At 38.6% G+C, this 22,597-nt stretch overlaps 1 protein-coding gene across 3 annotated transcripts in view; it reads right to left on the bottom strand.

Moving 5' to 3' along the window:
• Positions 1–22,597, bottom strand: part of NBEAL1 (neurobeachin like 1) — a 134,184-nt gene that overhangs the window by 89,400 nt on the left and 22,187 nt on the right. For all 3 annotated transcript variants that reach the window (XM_060783047.2, XM_060783055.2, XM_060783067.2), the window contains exons 3-7: positions 18,821–18,912; positions 5,776–5,937; positions 5,080–5,161; positions 2,489–2,616; positions 909–991 (exon numbers count right to left, since the gene is read on the bottom strand). In XM_060783047.2, coding sequence (XP_060639030.2) covers positions 909–991; positions 2,489–2,616; positions 5,080–5,161; positions 5,776–5,937; positions 18,821–18,912 — 547 coding nt within the window. The remainder of the gene's footprint in view (positions 1–908; positions 992–2,488; positions 2,617–5,079; positions 5,162–5,775; positions 5,938–18,820; positions 18,913–22,597) is intronic.

Raw genomic sequence — 22,597 nt, 5'->3', positions numbered from 1 at the left:
GGTTTAAAACAGGACATCTGAAAAAATGGTCCCCAGAGCTTGTACTTGTTAACATGAAAAACATTTAAGTTTAACTCAGCAAAAGGTGACTAAATGTTCCATGCGATCAAGGCTATTTTTGGGATGGCTCAACTCCTTTTGGCTAAAATTGGGTCAGGCCTGACACATTCCTCCAAAAAACCACTCCACTGTATTTTTGCTCTCTTGCCATACCTGGCATAACAAGTGGCCTAAGGAATTTTTCATAGCTATAAACATTAACCTGGAAGCTGTTGCCATAGCAATACCCTATACATATAAACCAGCTGCAATCAAAACTGAAAGGATTATTTTGTTTGGAATTAGGAACATGAGAAACTCCCAATAAGCCAGCAACGTTAAAATGCCACCACTTTATCTTACAAAAAAAAGCTCAATTCTAATAACAAGGGGACTATTGAAACAAAATCTGTATTTAAGAACTTAAAACTTTTATGTAACTTTACTTAAAAGCAAATAGCTTTTACATAAGAGTAAATAGGAGGTTCCACATTAGAGCTCAATGAACCATCAGCGGTACACACTTAACATCTCCAAATCCTTAATCCTGAAGATTTTTCTTTCAAAAGTGTGAATAAAAAAAACATTTTTCTTGTTAGGAACATTGAAACTGATTATATTCAGTTTAAGTCAGATACTGTTTGCGTGCATATTCTTTTATACAGTACTATTTTATACAGAGACACAAACATCAACAATATGTATTCGAAGGACAATTTTTTCATTTTATCAAGGCATTGATATATTTAAATATATTTTCAACACTTGGGAAGCAAAAAATTCGTTCCTTAAAAGTGAATCTTACCCTATAAACACCTATATAATAATATAAACATTGATCCTCATGAACACTAACATGTGATACTCACGGTAAAAGAAAGGGACAAACTCCACTGTGAGCAAAGCTGGTTTGTATTTTTGCCTGCTTTTTTCAACAGTTGTCATAATTCGCCTACATAATTTTTTTTAAAGAAAAAATAAATTTATTTAGATTTATACACGGTATTAGGGAATACGTGCAGTTATTTACGACATAGCAATTCTTTATTCAAAGTAAATCAAATAGTATTCCACACAGTGGTATTTTCAATGTTTCTAAGATACTGTTTGGCGTGACTTTATTTCTACATCTTCTACTTTTAGGTAGGAATGGAAAAAATTAGATTACATGGCTTTACCATTTAAGTTTTATAAATCCCAGAAGCAGTTTATCATGGCCTGCATCAAAAAAGGTGCTTTGTACATTAGAAAATTAGTAGTTAGGTAGCTTTGTAGAGAATGACCACAGTCAAATAATTACAAACAGCAATGAATTGGAAAATATCCCAGTGGTCTAAATAATGTTGCCTGATTTAGCACATTTGGTTTAAATGTGATACTCAAACACATTCAAGACTTTATGTCAAAATATTTTCTGGAAAAATGCAATTTTATAAAGGGAACAGCATATATATTACTTTCCATATATTTAATTTAAAATTACTATAACTGAAAGAGAACATTTCTCAGGACACATGCTAAAGAGAATTGTACCTGATATATCATACATCAAAGGTTCAACTTTCTTTTGCTGATGTGTAGCTGTAATAGCTTTCATTTCATTTGTTTTCGACACTTTTTAAATTTCACATTCACAAAAATCAGATTTCATCCGCTCTGTGTTATTGAGGGGACAGTGCTTGAAAGACAGGCACTGCTGGGGCCTCAATCATTGAATAAACAACAACTGGATCTTTGGTGTAAAGCAGTGGTTCCCAACCTGTGGTCCATGGACCACCAGTGGTTCGAAAGAACTAAAGTATGGTCCGCAGCCTCACCATTACTACATCGTTGCAACGAGAGAGACTGGTCTTGCGAAAGCCTCTTATAGTGCCGAGGCAACGGGGATGTTGGGAGGAGAGAGGCTGATTAGCCACAAAAGGCCTGACAGCAAGCTTCCTGACTGCTGCTTCTCTTCCTCCTCCCTCCCACTGAGCGGAGCTGTTCCATGTGGTGTCTGGAAGCAGGGGGCACCTTGGTGTCTTCGTTTTTAGGCCTGTTCCTTGGGTTATGTGGGGTGCTGATTAATAAAATTGCATTAGATAGATCACATTGGCTCTAGATTATTAAATATGGTTTTCTGTGGGCCAGCAGATGGCCACTACCAGATGGCAAATATTCTGTACCAGAAACTAGAGCTATCCAATGTAAATTTCTGAATCAGCACCCCAAATAACCAAACCAAATCTAAAGTTGACCAAAAACTGTTTCGTAACCCTTTTAGTACTAATGTTGGAGTGTGGACCCTGGTCAAAAAAGGTTGGGAACTATTAATGTAAAGAAAACAATTTTTCACGGGGAATATGATCATTTTTTTCCAGCACTGCCTGAAACTGCATTGCATTGAAAAAAACTTGGGAAGAGACTGAATTCAAAGAAAATAAAACATTCACACTAGCTTCACACATACCCTGCAATTTTTTGCCTCCAATTTCGATACGGATCGTACAGACTTTCACAAAAAGCCAAGGCGTGCCTCACAAACTCTTCTATGGGTGTTTGATCCGCCACTTCTTTCTCCTTGGTTTTACTTTTTAACTGAATAGAGACAGAGAAACAGGGGATGTTATCATCCATCAAAATGCTTCCAAATACATAGATTTTGCATGCATGCAGTCCCAGGAAGAAAAAGATATTAACCCTTAGATGAGGAGCCTCTAGGGGCACAATTAGAAGAACAGAAGCATCTCCTCCCTGTTCTAAACCAGCAACAGTCAAACACCTGATCAGGGCCTAGATTTTAGCAAAGATTAAAGTTCATTGAAAATCCGAAGTACAGTAAGTTCTTTTCATAACTGTGTAAGAAATACACTAAAGACTATACCACCTATGTACTCATCTCACAATTTGCCTTTCAGCAGCAAGCTGATGTGAAATGGACCGAGTCCAAAAACAGTTTTGAGAGTCGGTGTAAAATTTCCTACTAGAGAAAGTGCCTCTGGGTCAAATCCTATATATTTTTTCCTGTGTATTTTTCCAAGGTTCATCCACCAAACCACTTTTAAAGCCAAGAATGACTAAGAGGACTTTAAAAAGCAGATTGTGAATTCCCCTCCGCAAATTAGAAAGCAGCTTCGCACTAGAGATAAAACTGGCAGAAGTTAGCCGCCAGAGTGGAAAAACTGCTGCTATGTGTATGTTTTCAAGTCAGCCAGCACCAAAGGGTTTGCAGGGGGGGGGGGAAGGGGGGGCACTATCATACTTAATGCTTTGAAATAATTTTTCAAGTAAAATTTCCCTCATGAATGTGGGCACCAGGCTAGCAGCAGCACATGGTCTAGCAACAGCAATGCACTATCAAGTCTAAAGCTTTCAGCACGGTCTGGTGCTGTAATCCAAAAAAAGTAATTTAAGGAAGGCATTTTCTCTAAGTCTTAAGTCCCACTGGCAATATGGGAACAAATCTTACTGACTTACAGTTGTGTATGTAACTAATATTTACTCAAAAAACTTGGAACACGTAAAGCATGCTATACACAAATGCTTACAACAAGTACCACTACTGTTGGCAAAATTAGTAGAAATATCTTAGATTTCAACATTTATAACAGTGGACATTCAATGTAAATTTAGGACAAAACTGTTTCTAACAATAATATATTTGGAGTGTGGAAAATACAACATTTATTACTGGTACAGGTTGAGAATCTTTTTCTCCAGAATTCTAAAATATTAAAAAATCCAAACTGTCTGCATGGAATAGTAACACCTTTGCTTGCTTATATATTTATTTATTGCTTTTATATACCTCTTTTCTCACCCCTGGGGGGAGTCAAAGCGGTAAATATAATCAATGGCAAAATTCAATGCCTCAAATGTATAAAACATCACATATCAAATTGACAACATATAACAATAGATTAAAACCATTATAACTATAACAACTATCACAGCCCCAACATAAAACCTTTTGACCTTGCATCGATCCCAGAGTATCTTTAGCTACTTCCATATTTCCATATTTCTGTCATTCATCGAATGCCTGCTTGAACAACCAAGTCTTAAGTTGTTTCCTAAATGTTAAGAGGGTGGTGACCACTCTAAACTCCACAGCTGAGGGGCCATCCCCACCAATCGCACCTGTGAAGGCGGCAGGACCATGAGCAGGACCTCTCCAGCAGATCTTAGTGTTCTAGCTGGCTCATAAAGGGAGATGCGTTTGCTGGAGCAGAACCATTTAGGGAGTTATAGGTCAAAGCCAGCACTTTGAATTCTGCTCGGGAGCGAACTGGCAGCCAGTGGAGCTGATATAATGTATTGATGGTTCAATGTACACAAATTTTGTTTCATGCATAAAATTATAATTAAAATATTGCATATAAGATTGCCTTCAGGCTCTGTTTATATGAAATATAAATTAATTTTTTGTTTAGACTCGGGTCCCATCTCTGAGATAGCTCATTATGTATTCATATGCAAATATGGGTAATCCAAAATACTAAAAAATTCTGAAATCCAAAACATTTCTTGTCCCAAGTATTTTGGACAAGTTTCACCCAAACTTTTAACATAGTTAAATAAATTAGGCCCAATAAATTAAGATAAATTAGGCCCAAACATTAAGATTAGCAGGCAGAATTATTAACATCCTTCTGGGATAGTTATTCTTTCATAGCCTTAATGTGTGTGTGTGCCTTCAAGTCACCTGTCAACTATGGCGACACAGTGTATGTTTTCTTAGGCAAGGAAAATCCTGGAGTGGTTTTATCTGCTCCTAAATAAATGTCCAAATGCTTATAGGTCATTGTGGAACTGTTACAGTGCATTGGTGTGAGTAAAAATATTCAAACAGCTTTTATTAATTCCTTCTGCCCAGCAAGCCTTTTTTCAACCAGGCACTGAAATCTGAACTCTAGCAATGCAGTAGGAGTGTACAATCCAATTGTAATGGCAAGTAGGTGTGGGATGGACAAAAAAATGAGTGACAGGTGATAGAGCAAGATCAAGAGTTAATTTGGAAGAGGCATTAGTTACTATGAAAAGAGAAGTTAAGAAAGTTACCTGCTGAATATAGAGGGTAGTCATCGTAATGACATGATTAATATAGGAGCAAGTCCCAATCTCTTCCACATTAGCCAAGTTTCTGAAACAAAAATAAACACATGAAAGGTAAGTTCTGGAAAAACTAACTGAACTTAACATGATTTAACATTCTTCAAAAAAGACTGACAGGAAGGGATCTATATCAAGATTTCTAAAAGCATTTTGTGCTGTATGTGAAAACACAGTGACCTCACATTAAGAGCCTGCATACCTTCTTATTTGGCACGAAATCCTACCATGTATGAGCCTTAGAATCCTCATTTAATCAATAACAACATTGTTCGCAACCCAAAAGCAGATAGAAATAGAGCATTAATCATTCAAACTTTGCAAGGGTCACCTATACATTGTGGTATGTTTGGAACTGAATTAAATTAGAACCAAAAATATGGAAAGATAATGTGTTTCACACCAGATGGCCTGCCCATATATCACTCCAAATTCTTCCGAACTGATGTCACACCATGATTATGAGAATGGAAATCATGCAATGTGGGAACATGGTGCTGTGAAAAAGTTAGAAAGAAGCAGCTTCATGAAGGGTTAAGCAAAAGAACTGGGAGTTGGCTGGACTGAAGGAGGAATTACTGGTGCCTCTCCCCACAAAGCACTTCTATGTTTTCTCTAAAAAGACAATCAGTTTAAATAAAATACCGGCAAAGGATTATGAAGAATTTGACTAGGAGGAGTGACAAGGCCTGTTGTGGTTCTTCCAGTCCTTCCGACAATTTCTGGACACAGTTCAGCAGCTGCAGCCTCAAGACCTGAAGAATGTTATCAGGAAGCAGCGATATTCCAGGAGGGACATCATCCACCCTAAATATCAAGAAAGCCAGAACAACACTCATGGATCGTTTGCATGTACTGGCAACGCTATTGTTTTTATGAAGAACACAAAAGAATTCTGACAGTTGAGCGCCAACGGGCCAATAAATTAAAATCATAGCAATAACTTAAGTATGGCTGGTTTTTTCCTTCCACTTTAATCCTATAATCAGACATCTAAAATATATATATTAGATTTTTAAAGCTGCATATCTTCCTAATGGCATCATCTATAACAACTGGCACATGAAGTGATGAGATCATAAACAGGTACAGGCTCGAACATTGAATACGAAACAGATGATCCACATATACATTATAACAAGGTTTCAATGGCCACAATGCCTATAAAATAAAGCACACTTTAATCCCATTACTTTCAACAGTAAGGACATAGCTATATACTCAGTTTTATCGTGGGTTTAGAAGCACTTAATTTAAGATGGATTATGCCAAATATATTTTACAATTTCTATGCTTTACAGGGAATCAAAGAAAAGAGCATTAAAGCAATGTACTGCTGGGGGTGGGGGGCTGAGTATGGCCTGAACTGAACAGGGCACGTACCAACAATGTAGCCTAAACTGGCCCAGTTTAGCAGCAAATCAAAAGCCTACTCAAGTGGAATAGGCCAAATGGATCATGGAATTCAGGTATTCATACAAGCGCAATTTCCCAAATGTCCCCATGTACCTAGCAGCATCATGCTGGTAGGTACATGGGGACATTTGGGGAAGGGTGCTAACAGAACTACAGACTTTCTTAAGTTCAGCTAAGACAACTACAGACTTCCTACAGTCAGTAACCTTGACATCATGGGGTTCCTAGGAACTCTGTAACCATACTCAGCTGCATACAGTTGCAAAGCCCTCTCCAGACATTCATTATCAAAGCATAAATATCTCTTATGCTTCCTGCTACTGCTCAGTTCTGGCATAAGGACAAGGAGTTGCTAGAAGAGCCAGTGGAGGAGTTGGAGGCCAGCAGCCTTCCCAGCCTGGCTTAGTTATTGCAGAAGAGGAGCCTCCAGCAGTAAGTTCTACCACATTTTATCCAAGACTATACTCTTCATCAAGGAAACAGAGTGTTGCACTCCAGGACAGGAAACGCCTCTTTACTTAACTACCATATTCTACCAAGTTAAATCAGCAAAGCAGTTTATTGAAGATTATATAAAATCCACTTCAGCAAAAACAGTAAAAACTTCAAAGTCTATAAGTGTAAAATAGTCCACGAAGTTCAAGGTACAAGAGTAATCCAAAATCCCAAAGCAGCAGGATATCCAGCACAGGAATGCAAGAAAACTAGGAAATACAAGGCAGCATAAAATCCAATGCAAAATTCCAGGAACAATCCTCCAAACTTGGAAGCATGAAACAGGAGCAAAGACATGAAACTAGAATTCCCTCAGAAAGCTTGACTAGGACTTGGCACAAGCTGTTGTCTCAGTTACCAGTGTTGACCAAAATGGCCAGAATATGTCTAATAAAGACATGAAGCCATGCCTCCTCCATGAGTTTCTGCTATGGGTCTCTTCTGTAGGAGGCGCTGTGACCTTCAGAGGTTCTGTTGAGCAGCCCAAAGTTTGTGAAAACTAAGTCTCCTATCTACCAGCTCATTATCTAGCAACTCATTATTTTCTGCACTTGGGATTTCAGCCTCAGAACTCTTTTCTCTAGAGAACAGCTCCTCTGCACCATGAGGAATGTTACCTTCACTGACTGTTGGAAATATAAACTGCTCATTTTCAGGACTTAAAATTTCATGATGGCTCGCAGGCCCAGAATCCCCATGACTTATGTCCACATTACCATGAGTACCAAGCACAATCAAGGGCTGAACTACAACATAGAATGGGAGCAAACAAGATTAGGTTAAGAAAGACCTTCCCCATTTTCTTCCCCAAATGCCTTTTGCTCTGTCTGTCTGTCTGCCTTTCTCACTCTCTACTCCCTCCGCCCATCTCATGATGAAGTAGAGTGATGTTCTCAGTTGAATACTTTTTGTGTTAAGCCCCCAAGATCTTGTGCTCTCCAGTTCTCCTCCCTAAGTCTTTCTGTAAGTTGAATGCAGAATGTAGTTTTTGAGACTTTCCTTTTGTTTGATGTTAGGTGGAAATGGAGAATAAACCCAATCTCTAATTAGATTTAGTTAAATAGTCTAGACCCCAACTTTTCTATCTAGAAAATGTAGTTCTTTATACCTTTAATAAAATGTTTAGAACCCTGTTGCTCATTGTTGTTGAGTGTTGTTGCTAACAGATTGGTGTAAATGGATGGCATTCGGAAAAGTTTTACTCTTGCCAAAGTTTTTGTGACCCCAACATTGAGCTACAGGGACCCCATTTGGGTATGAGACCCATGGTTTAAGAAGCAGTGGTCTATTTCATCCAAGTACCTACACATGCTACTCTCACTCTGTCCTCTGATATCCCATCCCTGTATCTCAGATTTTTCAGTGATCTAATCTGAATAGCAAAACAACCAAATGAGTGACATTTCTCTAACTTACATATATGTTCATATCTCTTATAAGCAGTTGGTTAAACCTCCATTTTACTGGTAAAGCCAATTACTGTGTCACAAAATGATGTATGACTAAAAAGTGTGTCACAAACATAAAATGTTTGTACTCTCTGCCTTACTGCAAAATGTTTCTCTATTTTTGCTAACTACAAAATATAATTTCATTAATTTAAACGAGCACTTAGAATCATACAGCTCTTCAAATGTTACTGAAAAGGTCTCCGTACATCTAGAGTGCATCTACACCATTGAATTACTGCAGTTTTATACTACTTTAACTACCATGGTGGAATAATACAGCATCATGGGAATTGTAGTTTTACAAGGTCTTCAGCCTTCTCTCCCGATTAGTGCTGGTGCCTCACCCAAAAGATAAATACCATGATTCCACAGCATTGAGCCATAGCAATTAAAGTGGTATTAAACTGCATTAATTTGACAGTGTAGATATATTCTACACTGTCGAAGCCTAGAAAAAAGCATGGGATGCTTGGAGTTGTAGTCCAACAGCATGTGGTGAATGACATGTCTTCACCTCCAGTTAACAACAACAGCGGTAACAACAACCCTGAGCCTTTAAATTTTTGCTGCATTTCTGCAATTGCCTTGGATCTAAAAAAAAAAAAAGAGAGAGAGAGAGAAGGGCAAGAAAACTACTGTATTTCTTCAATTCTAAGATGAATTTTTTTCCTATATAAAAATCTCTAAAAATAGGGTGTATCTTAGGATAGCAGGTGTATCTTATGGACTCATATTTTTGTCAGTGGTGGTGGAACTGAAATTAGGGTGTGTCTTACAATTGAAGAAATATAGTACCAGTACAACCTAATACTCCTATTATTTTGCTCAGTATTTAATTCCCTAAACAGAACTAACTGGTTCTAAACTGCAAGGTTAGAAGTCAAATGAGAAACATCATTTCCAAGATTAATTACAGGAGATCAACATTTGCCTACTTCAAAAATGTCCCCAAAAATATAGTTAAACAAAAAACCTGACATGTATTGCTATATTTATGTGATAACATGTATTATGCATCTGGATCAAACACCCTATTGTTCGAGACACCTTGTCACAGGGACCTCCTTGTCTGTACATTCAGCACCATCCCTAAAAAAGAGACTGAGAGATTTGAATTTCTTTCGCAATATGAAAAAAGATCTCCCTTCCAGGGAGGTAAACAGGCTTTCACCAGCTGGCAAGGTTTCACCCTTTCAACTGTAAGTAGAACAAGATGCCACAAATGCTCCGGGAGTGGATTAATCTTTTTTGTGTTCTGCAAGCACAGCTGTCAGGAAGCCTATCTTGCTGCCGAGTGCTTGGCCTCTCCTCTCAACAGAAGCAGCAAGAGCCACACCAAGAACTGGCATGATAACATCTAGGAGGCGAGGACACTCACTTCTCAGTACATTACTCAATTAGGATATTATTAACCAGAAAAAGGGGCAACCAAAATACTCACAGGACCAGAACAACTTCCATATGAAGAAGAATTACAATGTTTGAGACTATGTACTTGCTTAGCATTAGAGAAAGGTGAATCAGGGGAGAATTGGGTAAAGGTATGTCTAACTATGTATGAGTGGAAGAAATACAGAAAAGCTTTTCTATCTGCCTCTCGTAAAACTAAGAACTCAGAATCTATTGAGGTTGAATGTTGGAGGACTCAATACAAAAGGAAAATACAGGCAGTCCCTGAGTTACAAACATCCAACTTACAAACAACTCATAGTTAAGTATGGGACTGAGACAAGAGGAAGTGAGAGAAATCCACCCCTCAGAAGGGAAATTCACTCCTGAGAGAGTTATCAAGGGGGATAGGGGTCTCCACTGTAGCTTTCTCTACAATCCTTGTTTCCACAACAAGCCAAATGTTTCAAAATCCAATTATCACAGGGGCAGAAAGTGAGGTGAAAGTCACACACTCAACCTCAGAAATATCATTGATATGGTCATCATAAGTCGGAAACAACAACCAGAGGCAATACACCACCATGGACCAGTTGCTTGAGGGAACACCAGCAGCTAGGAAGGTTTCTCACAAAGTGTCCAGTACATGGACACTTTGCAAACAGTACTGTGGACTAGGAAGGCTCTTGGGTTTCATACATTTGATTCATTACATTCTTAAACATATGTTCCCACTGTTATTTCTATAGAATTTAGCATCTTATAGCACTGGAGTGCTAACCTATTTCAAGAATTAACTGGGAAAGAAAAGTCTGCTAAACATAAATGCAATTAGCAACAACTCAGCTAAACGGCTAATAAGTATTTCATGGAAAGTGTTCTTTAACAAAGGAAAATTCCACGTTTCAAAGCATTACTGTTATTATAGTAGAGTAAAGGTTTCCCCTGACATTAAGTCTAGTTGTGTCTGACTCTGGGGGGTAGTGCTCATCTCCATTTCTAAGCCGAAGAGCCAGCGCTGTCTGTAGATACCTCCAAGGTAATGTGTCCGGTATGACTGCATGGAGCGGCGTTATCTTCCTTCCGAAGTGGTACCTATTGATCTATTCACATTTGCGTGTTTTCGAACTGTTAGCTGGAACTAATAGTAGGAGCTCACATCGCTCCCCGGATTCGAACTGGCGACTTATCGGTCAGCAAGTTCAGCAGCTCAGCAGTTTAAACCACCACGCCACCAGGGGCTCCATTATTGTTATTATGTGTATGTGTATGTTTATTTATACCTCGGCTTTTCTCTCCACAAGAAGAAACCAATTCTATAAAAGCAGACATTTAAAGCAATTGCCATTCTCCCTATACAAATCCAATTTTATATTCATTACTTGGTCAGCATTACAAAAAGATATCACAAGTATACTGCGGCATATTCTGAAAGATGCTCTCTTTCATATCAATCCAAATCATTACAGATATCAAAAATCAGTATTCTTCTAATCTAATATAGACATAATAAATGGATGATACTCTGGGGATGCCAGTCATCCAAGTAGCAGTCTTCCATTCCCCTAGATATTTTCTCTTGTACATCTGTTTACAATACAAGTCCAACCACATATGCTGTTTTTTTAGGTCACTACTTAATCCTGTCATTAATCTCAGAGCAAAACACTAGATTTTAAACTGAGCACTCTAAAAACACCACACAATAATGAGAAAAGTATTGTTCATACAGAGTTTCAGTTTGTGGATTACTCCTCCTCCTTTTTAATCTTTTGTCATGTTGTTATCCAAAATATTATTAGTTAAGAAATGAACACAGTAATACTCTTATCTAAAAGGTAATGCAGTAAAATGCAAATTACTCTGACAAATTCCACGGTTATTATTTCTTCTCCCAAAAATATACCCAGAATTAATCACACAGTGTGCCTGCAAATCTACATAATACATGAGACCAAATATGACCCACGAGTCACGGATTGTAGTTGGCGAAGTACTTTGCAAAGTCTCCTGTAATTAGAGCTGAAGGAAAAAATATACTGGTATATTTTTGTCTACAGTGTTTAAACTATCCAAAGGTAGGGTAGATATAGCCATCTGTATGAGAAGTAAGTTAAGGCTTCAACTCTAAAAACTGTTATTTAAATATCTAATTTGGAAATTTTAGATTTCTGGGCTCAATGATTTTATACACACAACAATTTAGATGGCAACTTGTATTGAGGAGGAAAAAGAAATCTGCAGTAATTTGAATGTATTAAATGAATTAATCCAGTTTATAGTCTGCAAGATAACCATGTATTTTTCACCTTCCCATCATCATGAAGAAACCAGGTGGTAGATTTTTCCTTCTTCTTGTTCACTTCTGAATTATAAATAAATGCATACAATTCAAAATATGTATCTTTGGAAACCGAGAACCAAACTGTATTAGTCAGTGGAGGGAAGCTGTATTAAAGGGCATGCATTAAGCAAAATGTCTAGAAAACTACATATACAGATTGAACATCCTTTATCTGGAATTCTGAATTCATAAATACTCCCAAATCCAAAAATTTTCATATAGGTAGCTGAGATAATGTCATTTTTACTTTCTGATGGTTCAATATACACACATTTTGCTTTATGAACAATATTTTTAAATGCTGAATAAAACTATCTTTAGGGTATGTGTTAAAGATGTATATGAAACATAAATTAATGTCATATTCAGACTTGGGTCCCATTTCCAAGATACCTCATTATATACATACATGCAAATACAGGAAATTCGAAAATGGGGGAGAGGAGGGATTATCCAAAATACAACACACTTTTGGATAAGGTATACTCACTCTGTAATTGGAAATGTGTAAAAAAAATATGAATTTCCATAAGAGAAAGAAAAATGGTGCCTCACTATCCGCATAAAACAGGGAGGAAATTGCACGAAAGGTTGGAGAAATGCAACAAAATCCAGACTTATTATCTTCCTTAGTATGTACTCAGCAGAGAGGGTTTTCATCTCCAAAGTCCTGCCCTGAATATTCAACCACTTTTATTAAGCAGTCAACCCCTATGGACACACCGTGTTTACTCTTGAGTAAACACAACCAGGATTCTGCTTTTGAAGTACACTCAAAATTATTTCCTGGTTCACTGCAAACAAGAATGTTTACTCAGCTTCATAACGTAGCAGTTCAAAGATATTTTTAAAGAATGTAAATCAAGACAATCAAGAAATACTAGTGCGACTTTCCCCCCTGTAGACACCTAATTCATATGGAAGGTTTAAGTTAGATTATTCTTACTTTAAGCAATAATTAACCTGCCATGGTTTAGAATTAATTGAAAGTTGTGTTTTGTAAATCCAAATGTAGAAATAGGACCCTGAAAATACTGTATCTGTTTTTTGAGAAGAGGTCTATGCAGTGGACCTCTTATCAAATAATACTTTGGGTACATGAAAGACTGGTAAAATAATATAATTTTGCGTCTTCCTTTTTCAGAGATAGAATCATAGAATCAAAGAGTTGGGAGAGACCTCATGGGCCATCCAGTCCAACCCCCTGCCAAGAAGCAGGAATATTGCATTCAAATCACCCCTGACAAATGGCCATCCAGCCTCTGCTTAAAAGCTTCCAAAGAAGGAGCCTCCACCACACTCCGGGGCAGAGAGTTCCACTGCTGAACGGCTCTCACAGTCAGGAAGTTCTTCCTAATGTTCAGATGGAATCTCCTCTCTTGTAGTTTGAAGCCATTGTTCCGCGTCCTAGTCTCCAAGGAAGCAGAAAACAAGCTTGCTCCCTCCTCCCTGTGGCTTCCTCTCACATATTTATACATGGCTATCATATCTCCTCTCAGCCTTCTCTTCTTCAGACTAAACATGCCCAGTTCCCTAAGCCGCTCCTCATAGGGCTTGTTCTCCAGACCCTTGATCATTTTAGTCGCCCTCCTCTGGACACATTCCAGCTTGTCAATATCTCTCTTCAATTGTGGTGCCCAGAATTGGACACAGTATTCCAGATGTGGTCTAACCAAAGCAGAATAGAGGGGTAGCATTACTTCCTTAGATCTAGACACTATGCTCCTATTGATGCAGGCCAAAATCCCATTGGCTTTTTTTGCTGCCACATCACATTGTTGGCTCATGTTTAACTTGTTGTCCACGAGGACTCCAAGATCTTTTTCACACGTACTGCTCTCGAGCCAGGCGTCCCCCATTCTGTATCTTTGCATTTCATTTTTTCTGCCAAAGTGGAGTATCTTGCATTTGTCACTGTTGAACTTCATTTTGTTAGTTTTGGCCCATCTCTCTAATCTGTCAAGATCGTTTTGAATTCTGCTCCTGTCCTCTGGACTATTGGCTATCCCTCCCAATTTGGTGTCGTCTGCAAACTTGATGATCATGCCTTCTAGCCCTTCATCTAAGTCATTAATAAAGATGTTGAACAGGACCGGGCCCAGGACAGAACCCTGCGGCACTCCGCTCGTCACTTCTTTCCAAGATGAAGAGGAAGCATTAGTGAGCACTCTCTGTGGTCGTCCACTTAACCAATTACAGATCCACCTCACCGTAGTTTTGCCTAGCCCACATTGGACTAGTTTCCTTGCCAGAAGGTCATGGGGGACCTTGTCGAAGGCCTTATTGAAATCCAGGTACGCTACATCCACGGCATTCCCCGCATCTACCCAGCTTGTAGCTCTATCGAAGAAAGAGATCAGATTAGTCTGGCATGACTTGTTTTTGATAAATCCATGTTGACTATTAGCGATGACTGCATTTGTTTCTAAGTGTTTGCAGACCGCTTCCTTAACAATCTTTTCCAGAATCTTGCCCGGTATCGACGTGAGGCTGACCGGACGGTAGTTGTTTGGGTCGTCCTTTTTTCCCTTCTTGAAGATTGGGACCACATTGGCCCTCCTCCAATCAGCTGGAACTTCTCCCGTTCTCCAAGAACTCTCAAAGATGGTTGCCAATGGTTCCGAAATGACTTCCGCTAGTTCCTTCAGTACTCTTGGGTGTAGTTGATCTGGCCCTGGGGACTTGAACTCATTAAGAGCGGCCAGGTATTCCTGGACGACTTCTTTCCCAATTTGGGGTTGGATGTCCTCCAATCCCTCATCCACTCCATCTTGCTGAGGTTGAAGACTCTCTTTTTGTGAGAAGACCGAGGCAAAGAAGGCATTAAGTAGTTCTGCCTTTTCCCTATCCCCTGTCAGCATTGCCCCATCTTCTCCTCGAAGAGGTCCTATCGCCTCCTTGTTTTTCCTTTTTCTACTGACATAAGAATAGAAGCCCTTTTTATTGTTTTTAATGTCCCTGGCAAGTCTGAGCTCATTTTTTGCTTTAGCTTTGCGGACCTTTTCCCTACAGGTGTTGGCTATTTGTTTGAATTCTTCTTTGGTGATTTCTCCCTTTTTCCACTTCTTGTGCATGTCTCTTTTGTGTCTTAGCACAGTTAGAAGTTCTTTGGACATCCATTCTGGCTTCTTTGCACTTGTCCTATTTTTTCTCTTTGTTGGCACGGTTTGCAATTGCGCCTTGAGTATTTCACTCTTGAGAGATTCCCATCCATCCGTAGCTCCCTTGTCTTTTAGTATCTGTGTCCACGGAATGCTGCTCAGCGTTTCCTTCATTTTTTGGAAATCAGCTCTCCTAAAGTCCAAAATGCGGGTTTGACTTGTCTTAGTTTCGGCCTTCCTTTGTACCTCAAATTGCAGGAGCACATGGTCACTTGCCCCTAAGGATCCTACCACTTCGACCGCATCGATCAGGTCCTCCGCATTTGTTAGGATGAGATCAAGAGTAGCCAATCCCCTCGTTGCCTCTTCTACCTTCTGGACCATGAAATTGTCTGCAAGCAAGCGAGGAATTTGTTGGACCTTGTGCTCTTGGCAGAGTTTGTTTTCCAGCAAATATCGGGATAGTTGAAATCGCCCATGACTACTACATCTCTTTTCTGTGCCTGTTTGGTCAACTGTTGGCAGAAGACTTCATCAAGATCTTCCTCCTGGCTTGGGGGTCTGTAGTAGACGCCTACAACGACATCTTTTTGAGTCCCAGTTCCCTTGATTCTTATCCAGATGATTTCAAGCTGGTTTCCCCGATTGCTGTCTTGAATTTCTTCTGCAGCATAAGAGTTTTTGACATATAAGGCTACTCCGCCTCCTCTCCCCTTTGTTCGGTTTCTGTGAAAGAGGTTATACCCCTCGATATCTACATTCCAGCGATAGGAGTCATCCCACCAGGTTTCAGTGATGGCTATGATATCATATTTGTGGTGTAGTGCTAGAAGTTGGAGTTCGTCTTGTTTATTTCCCATGCTCTGTGCATTAGTGTAAAGACATGTGAGCCCCTGGGATCTTCCCTTGAGCTGTTTAATTGGGATTATTGTGCTTTTGGTACTTGGTCCTTGTTGTGTTTGTGCAGCCCTTCATCCCAAGTGTTGCTGAACCTTTTGGGGGATACGGTTCAATCATTTCCAACTTAGGGAAACTAATGCAAGCTGATCGAAGAATTTGTTCAGAAGTTTGCCATTGCCTTGCTTTTGAGTCCAAGAGTGTGATTTGTTCAAGGTCAACCAGTGAGTTTCCAGGGACAAGCAAGAATTCTAATCCTGGTCTCCAGAGTTGTAATCCAACACTCAAACCACACTGGCATGTTATATATCTTCTTTAAAGTAAATCTAAAATCCAGAGCAGACCCATCATTCCCACCTATCCTTATTCCCAAGAGAGTCAACTGCCAACACTGGGTCCAAATAGCATAATCATTCCCCATTAATCCATGCACTGACCCCAGGAACTATAACAACCAACATCATCCAGATTCTGCTTTCCTACCTGTTTAAAATTTACACAAAGAAATATTTACCCTACTAGATTCTAGATAAAGCCATTTTTTCTACTTTGAAAAAAAAATGAATTAAGTAACTGCATTTTTGTGCAATCTATGGCGACAGAAATGGTAATATTGACTAGGAATGACAATAGAACAAAATCAGAGAGCAACATACATATAACAATGACCCTGTTATATGCTTCAGCAATATTTTATTCTCAATTTTTAAGCTTGCACTTAATGATTTCTGGGATATTTTCTGGCCTACTGCAAATTGCAATGTTATTGAAGGAGATAAAAATGTTGAATGGAGAATTTGTGAATGCAGCTTCAATACCTAAATACAAAGGTCAGGTAACACACAATCACAAGTAGTGGAATCTTTGTTTTAGGTAACTAGAGTCCTTTCAGTGACAAAAAATGTAAAAAGTGTGTGTTTTAGTACTAGTATTTCCAAAAGCCTGTTTTGGCATGAAACAAGTACAAAACAAACAAAATATCTGAGAATCTTTGTTTTTATTTATATGTAGAAAGACCTAACATAATTAGTACTGTGATAAAGTTTCCGATCCCAGTTGTAAAACTGTTTCTGCTGAGGAAATTCTTCCCTAATGAAGGGCCATTCATTGTATGCTTCACTCACAAGCAACCGCAGGATATTATTTTAATATTGCAATAATCCCAGCAAGGAAATTAGCACATTGGCACACTGTCTGCTGGCTATTTTACCCAACACCACACTGCAGAAGTAACAGCCAGTGTATGTTGAACAGTGCCAAGATATGTTAATTATTTGATTAGCGGACTTTCTGCCAATTCTAAATGGATAGAAAAAAATATATCTCCCATCACGTTTTGTTCAGTATGGAAACATAGCTTGGATAATATTGCCACTACGCTACAATTGTAATATACTCATGTACAAGTGGACCTTGTGTATACATTGAGGGTAGGTTTGGGGGCTAAAATTATGGCTTTTAATATGAGCCAGGAATAAAGAAGGTCATTTCGCAGAGAGAGGAAAGCAACTCATGGATTCAAAAAAGCCAGAAGCAGAGCCTTTGGGGAGAAAACAGAGGGTGGTCAGTGTTTCTTTGAGGTTCTCCTGGGTGGACTAAGCTCTTTCCTCTCATCACTCTTTTCAAAAAAAGGAGTATTTCCTTTTTTTGTTAATAATTAAGGTAAAGTATGTGCTTTGACCTGTGAATAAGCCGACCAAAGGATTTGGGGTTGATTTTTCAACTAAAATTTCTAGACTTATATGTGAATATATAGAATAATATGCGTTTCTTATGACATACCAATCCCTGTTCAGATAATATGTTGTCTTAGCATTGTAGCCCTAGACTTTTATGTCCTATTTTCTTGGTTTACTTGGCATAGATCACTGTACCTGTGATCTTAATCAGCTGGTCACTAACCATTTGTTCTACCTCTACCAGGAATGCACCATCCCACCAGATGAGGGTTGAAGATAGGAAGCTATACACAATATTAGTCCTGCCTTTGTTCACTGAAATAATTAGATCTAGTTAGTCTCAACTAATGCAATTCCACTTATTTCCAAAACTTATTTCCACTTATTTCCAAATCTAATACTAGATTTAGAACATGTTCAGTGATGTGCAGAATCACTAGCTTTATATTCCACATTTTTGTGCAAAATACAAACCACAATGTAGTTATGTTCTATATAAATAATATTCATTTACAGTCATATATAGATACACATATATTGAACATATGTATTAAGTCAGTTAGATTATTACACTATGTAACAAAAATTTTAAAAATGTCTGGTCCTGATTTGAAATGGTTGTTCCTGTTTAATTGTGCGGTATTTTAAAAGCAATTGTTATACTCCAGAAACTTCATTTTTGTGGCTGCGGCAAACTATGTTTAATTGGTTGAGACTATAAAGTATTCATTGAAAAACTAAAGCAAAATGTGCTGCAGGATGTCTCGGAAAAACAAAGTTTTTACAGTTTGATAAACTTTTCCCATATTTTTATGATAGAACCAATTAGGAAATGACATTTATAACCCAGGAACAAACATTGTGTCACATAATGCTATTATTATGGAGCAACCAAAAAGAAGATTTATTTCTACATACCGAGTGGGTAGTTTCTCAAAATCCACATCCAGGAACTGTTCATAGCTAGAAACAAAACTGTCTAGCCATAGCTTCAAATAGTCTGGGTCTTTCTGTGAAGGAAAATAGATGTATTAAGTTGAACGTTGTCCAAAAACATTTAAAAGTACATTTTCACTCCCCACAAAGAATTATATCATAATTATGTATTTCTTTGAACTGAGCCTAAATTAGTTTTTGCTTAATGTCTATTTCCTGATATTTGCTGCGAATCAGTCTATTTCTGACATTTATAAACATTTTCCCAGAGATATGGTTTCCTAAAACTTTTTTTCTAAAGTAAAAAAAAATCAGTTATCTTCTAATAATTAGTTGATTTACAACCTGACATATTACTGTCTTCCTGAAACCAGTGGCCTTCTGATATTATATCCCTGCATCATCTTCAATGAGCGGAGACATAGTTAAAAAGAAAATAAGCAAACAAATAAAGCAACAAAATGACATTTATCTCTTGGCAGATTAGCTGCTTTGAGTCTCATTTGTGGAGAGAGAAAGCGGGGTATAAACAAACATAATAATCAGTGCTGTAAGCTGCCATGGGTCTAGTAGCAGGAAAAAAAAATACAAGATAAAAACAAAATTAAATAACAAATAATACTAACTTAGCCCTTGGAGACTCACCCCCACACAGAGGGAGATTAAAAAGTCACTATGTATTCTGCCAAGAGCAACACAAAATGGATAGTCCTTTCCTAACATGAGAAAATTGCTTGGGCGTGGGAAATTGTGTTTTAAATTGACTTTTAAAGGAACCTTGGCTGTGCAACCTTGTATCTGGAAGCAATATGTTTATCCTTGCTTTCTTCACCTTTTCTTTTTTTAAAGAACATTTTCCAAAGAGCAATACTTCCAAGGATGGGTTTTTTACAGGGAGGAAAGAAGGAGTCATAGAACTGGAAGAGACTGCATGGGCCATCCACTCCCCCTGCCATGCAGGTAAACACAATCAAAGCACCATAGACAGACAGCCATCCAGCATCTGTTTAAAAACCCTGAGAGAAGGGAGGAAGGGGGGACGGGAAAGAATTAGATGGCCATATATTGAACCCAGAGAAGAGTCCAGTTAGTGATAGCCATCATTACATTACAACATCTCAAACTGTTTAAAAAAGTTGTGAAAATACCAAAAAAGGACTCATTACAGGCAGTCCCCGATTTACAAACATAATAATAATAATTATTATTATTATTATTATTATTTATTTATTTATACCCCATCATCATCTCCCATTGAGACTTGAGCGACTTACAAAATAGCCATACATAAAATGCATAATATATAAAAAAATATGAAAACAATAATAACATTATATAAACCAGGTATATACATTAGATAAACCAACCTCTATTAAAATAGAATCAGTAATCAATATAGCAGTCCAGCTGAATGCACAGAATGTAGATATAAAGTGCTAAGTGATTGGCAATCAGTTCTGGTTACTGTCTAAACATTATCAAATGCCTGCTGGAAATAAAGAAGTTTTTAACTTTTTCCTAAAGAGCTGTAGTGTAGGGGCTTGTCTAAGTTCACTAGGGAGGGCGTTCCAGAGCCGGGGGGGGGGTACCTCCAAGAAGGCCCTCTCCTTCGTCCTCACCAACCGCACTAAAGGCAGAGGCGGGACCGAGAGAAGGGCCTCCCCGACAGATCTTAGAGCCCATGCTGGTTCATAGTGGAGATGCAGTCATGAAGATAGGCTGGACACAAACCAAACATCCAACTTACAAATGATTCCTAAGTTAAGAATAGGGGTGAGACAACAGGAACTGAGAGAAATCTACCCCTCGGAAGGGTAATTCACTCCTGGAAGAGTTATCATGGGGAAAAGGTGTCTCTACTGAAGCTTTCTCACCAATCCTTGTTTCCACAACAAGCCAAATTTTTCAAAATACAATTATCACAAGGACAGAAAGTCAGGTGAAATCTTCTGAACAGACAGCAAAAGCAAACACCACAGGGTTGTTAACCATTCCCTATGCTATCCAAAGCTTGCACATATGCACACACATATGGCTGGAGTCACACATTAAAAATGTACCTGTTCCTACTTCCATACAAATTCAACTTAAGAACAAACTTATAGCACCAATCTTGTTTGTAACTTGGGGACTGCCTGTACTTGGTATTTCTGCACATAGTAAGAAGATGCACATGAATGATGCTAAGATAAAAGCATGTGACATTTCTTGCTACCATATATACGGTCAGATACTGCACTTGTAGCTGCAATGAACTCCAGTGCAATCCACAATGTGCCACTAAGCCCTCTGAACATCTATTGTTTCCTAGAATTCTTAGATGTTTTAAAAATGTACTTAAAGAAATAAATATATGATGCTCTTTGAGATCCTAAATCTTGAATTACATACAGCTTGGTGTTCCGTAACAGCAAAAGGTAAAGGAAAGGTTAAGTATTGCTGTTTTAAGAAAGGCCCTGGGCATATGTCTACTCTCTATCCACATTTTCAGCTAATGTTACCATCATGGGTTGGTCCTAAGAAGATTAGAGGGGAAGGTCACTGTTGCACACATTTTTGAAATTGCAAGAGAAATACTCCCTCCCCACATACTCACGACAAACAAAGACTTTACTGAAGTGATGTCACGGTGGATACTTTCTTTTATACTTCTCGATAACATGCTTATACATCACTGGGGGAAAGAGCAAGAGAGCTTTACACTGTCTCAAAAGGATGAGCTCCAGTGTCATCCATGGTAACATTTTCCAAAGGTCAAACACATGAAAATATAGTCACTGCTTATAAATCACAGCAGATGTACTACTATGTAATGGTTTTATTTAAAAGCCACCAACACTCACTGTTTTAACCTTTAAATCCTTTTAAATTCTGCAAGATGTTTTGAGTAGAGAATGGGATATAAATAGCGAAATAAATGGGACAGGACACAATTCAGCTTGCATTGGCTATATTTATTCAGAACTCCATTGAACTAGTGAAATGGGTAGAAAAGTGAAACCAAGTGAACACTGGGGAATTATCAATCTCCTTGTTCCTTGCCCCGCCTTTTTATGTCTTTATTTGCAATTCAGTTTTTGACTTGCAGAGCTGAAAGCACCTATCCAGAGGTGTCTATCCAAAGGTGTCACTAAGGCAAGAAATACAAGACTGACATTAAAAGCCCACATCATATCCTGCGATATTTACAATAATAATAATAATGAAAGAGCACATTTGACAAGGGAAAGAGTCTACTAAAGTCACCCACTCCTTACTCCTGGCTCAACCAATTTATTACTGACTATTACGTGACTTGGCCACGGTAGTCCACGCTCTGGTTACATCCCGTTTAGACTACTGCAACGCTCTCTACGTGGGGTTGCCTTTGAAGACGGCTCGGAAGCTCCAATTAGTCCAACGGTCGGCAGCCATGATATTAACAGGAGCGGAGCGCAGGGAGCATACAACTCCTTTGCTGCACCAGCTCCACTGGCTGCCGATTTGCTACCGGGCTCAATTCAAAGTGCTGGCGTTGGCCTTTAAAGCCCTAAACGGTTCTGGCCCAAGCTACCTATCCGAACATATCTCTGTTTATGAACCCAACAGGACTCTAAGATCTTCTGGGGAGGCCCTGCTCTCAATCCCGCCTGCATCACAGGCACGGCTGGCGGGGATGAGGGACAGGGCCTTTTCTGTGGTGGCCCCTCGGCTGTGGAACGCCCTTCCCATGGACATTAGATCAGCCCCTTCGTTAATGGTGTTTCGAAGAAAACTAAA

Source organism: Anolis sagrei, chromosome 1, assembly GCF_037176765.1.
Source record: "Anolis sagrei isolate rAnoSag1 chromosome 1, rAnoSag1.mat, whole genome shotgun sequence".
Classification (NCBI taxonomy): Eukaryota; Metazoa; Chordata; class Lepidosauria; order Squamata; family Dactyloidae; genus Anolis; species Anolis sagrei.
This window is presented reverse-complemented; position numbering and strand designations above follow the sequence as displayed.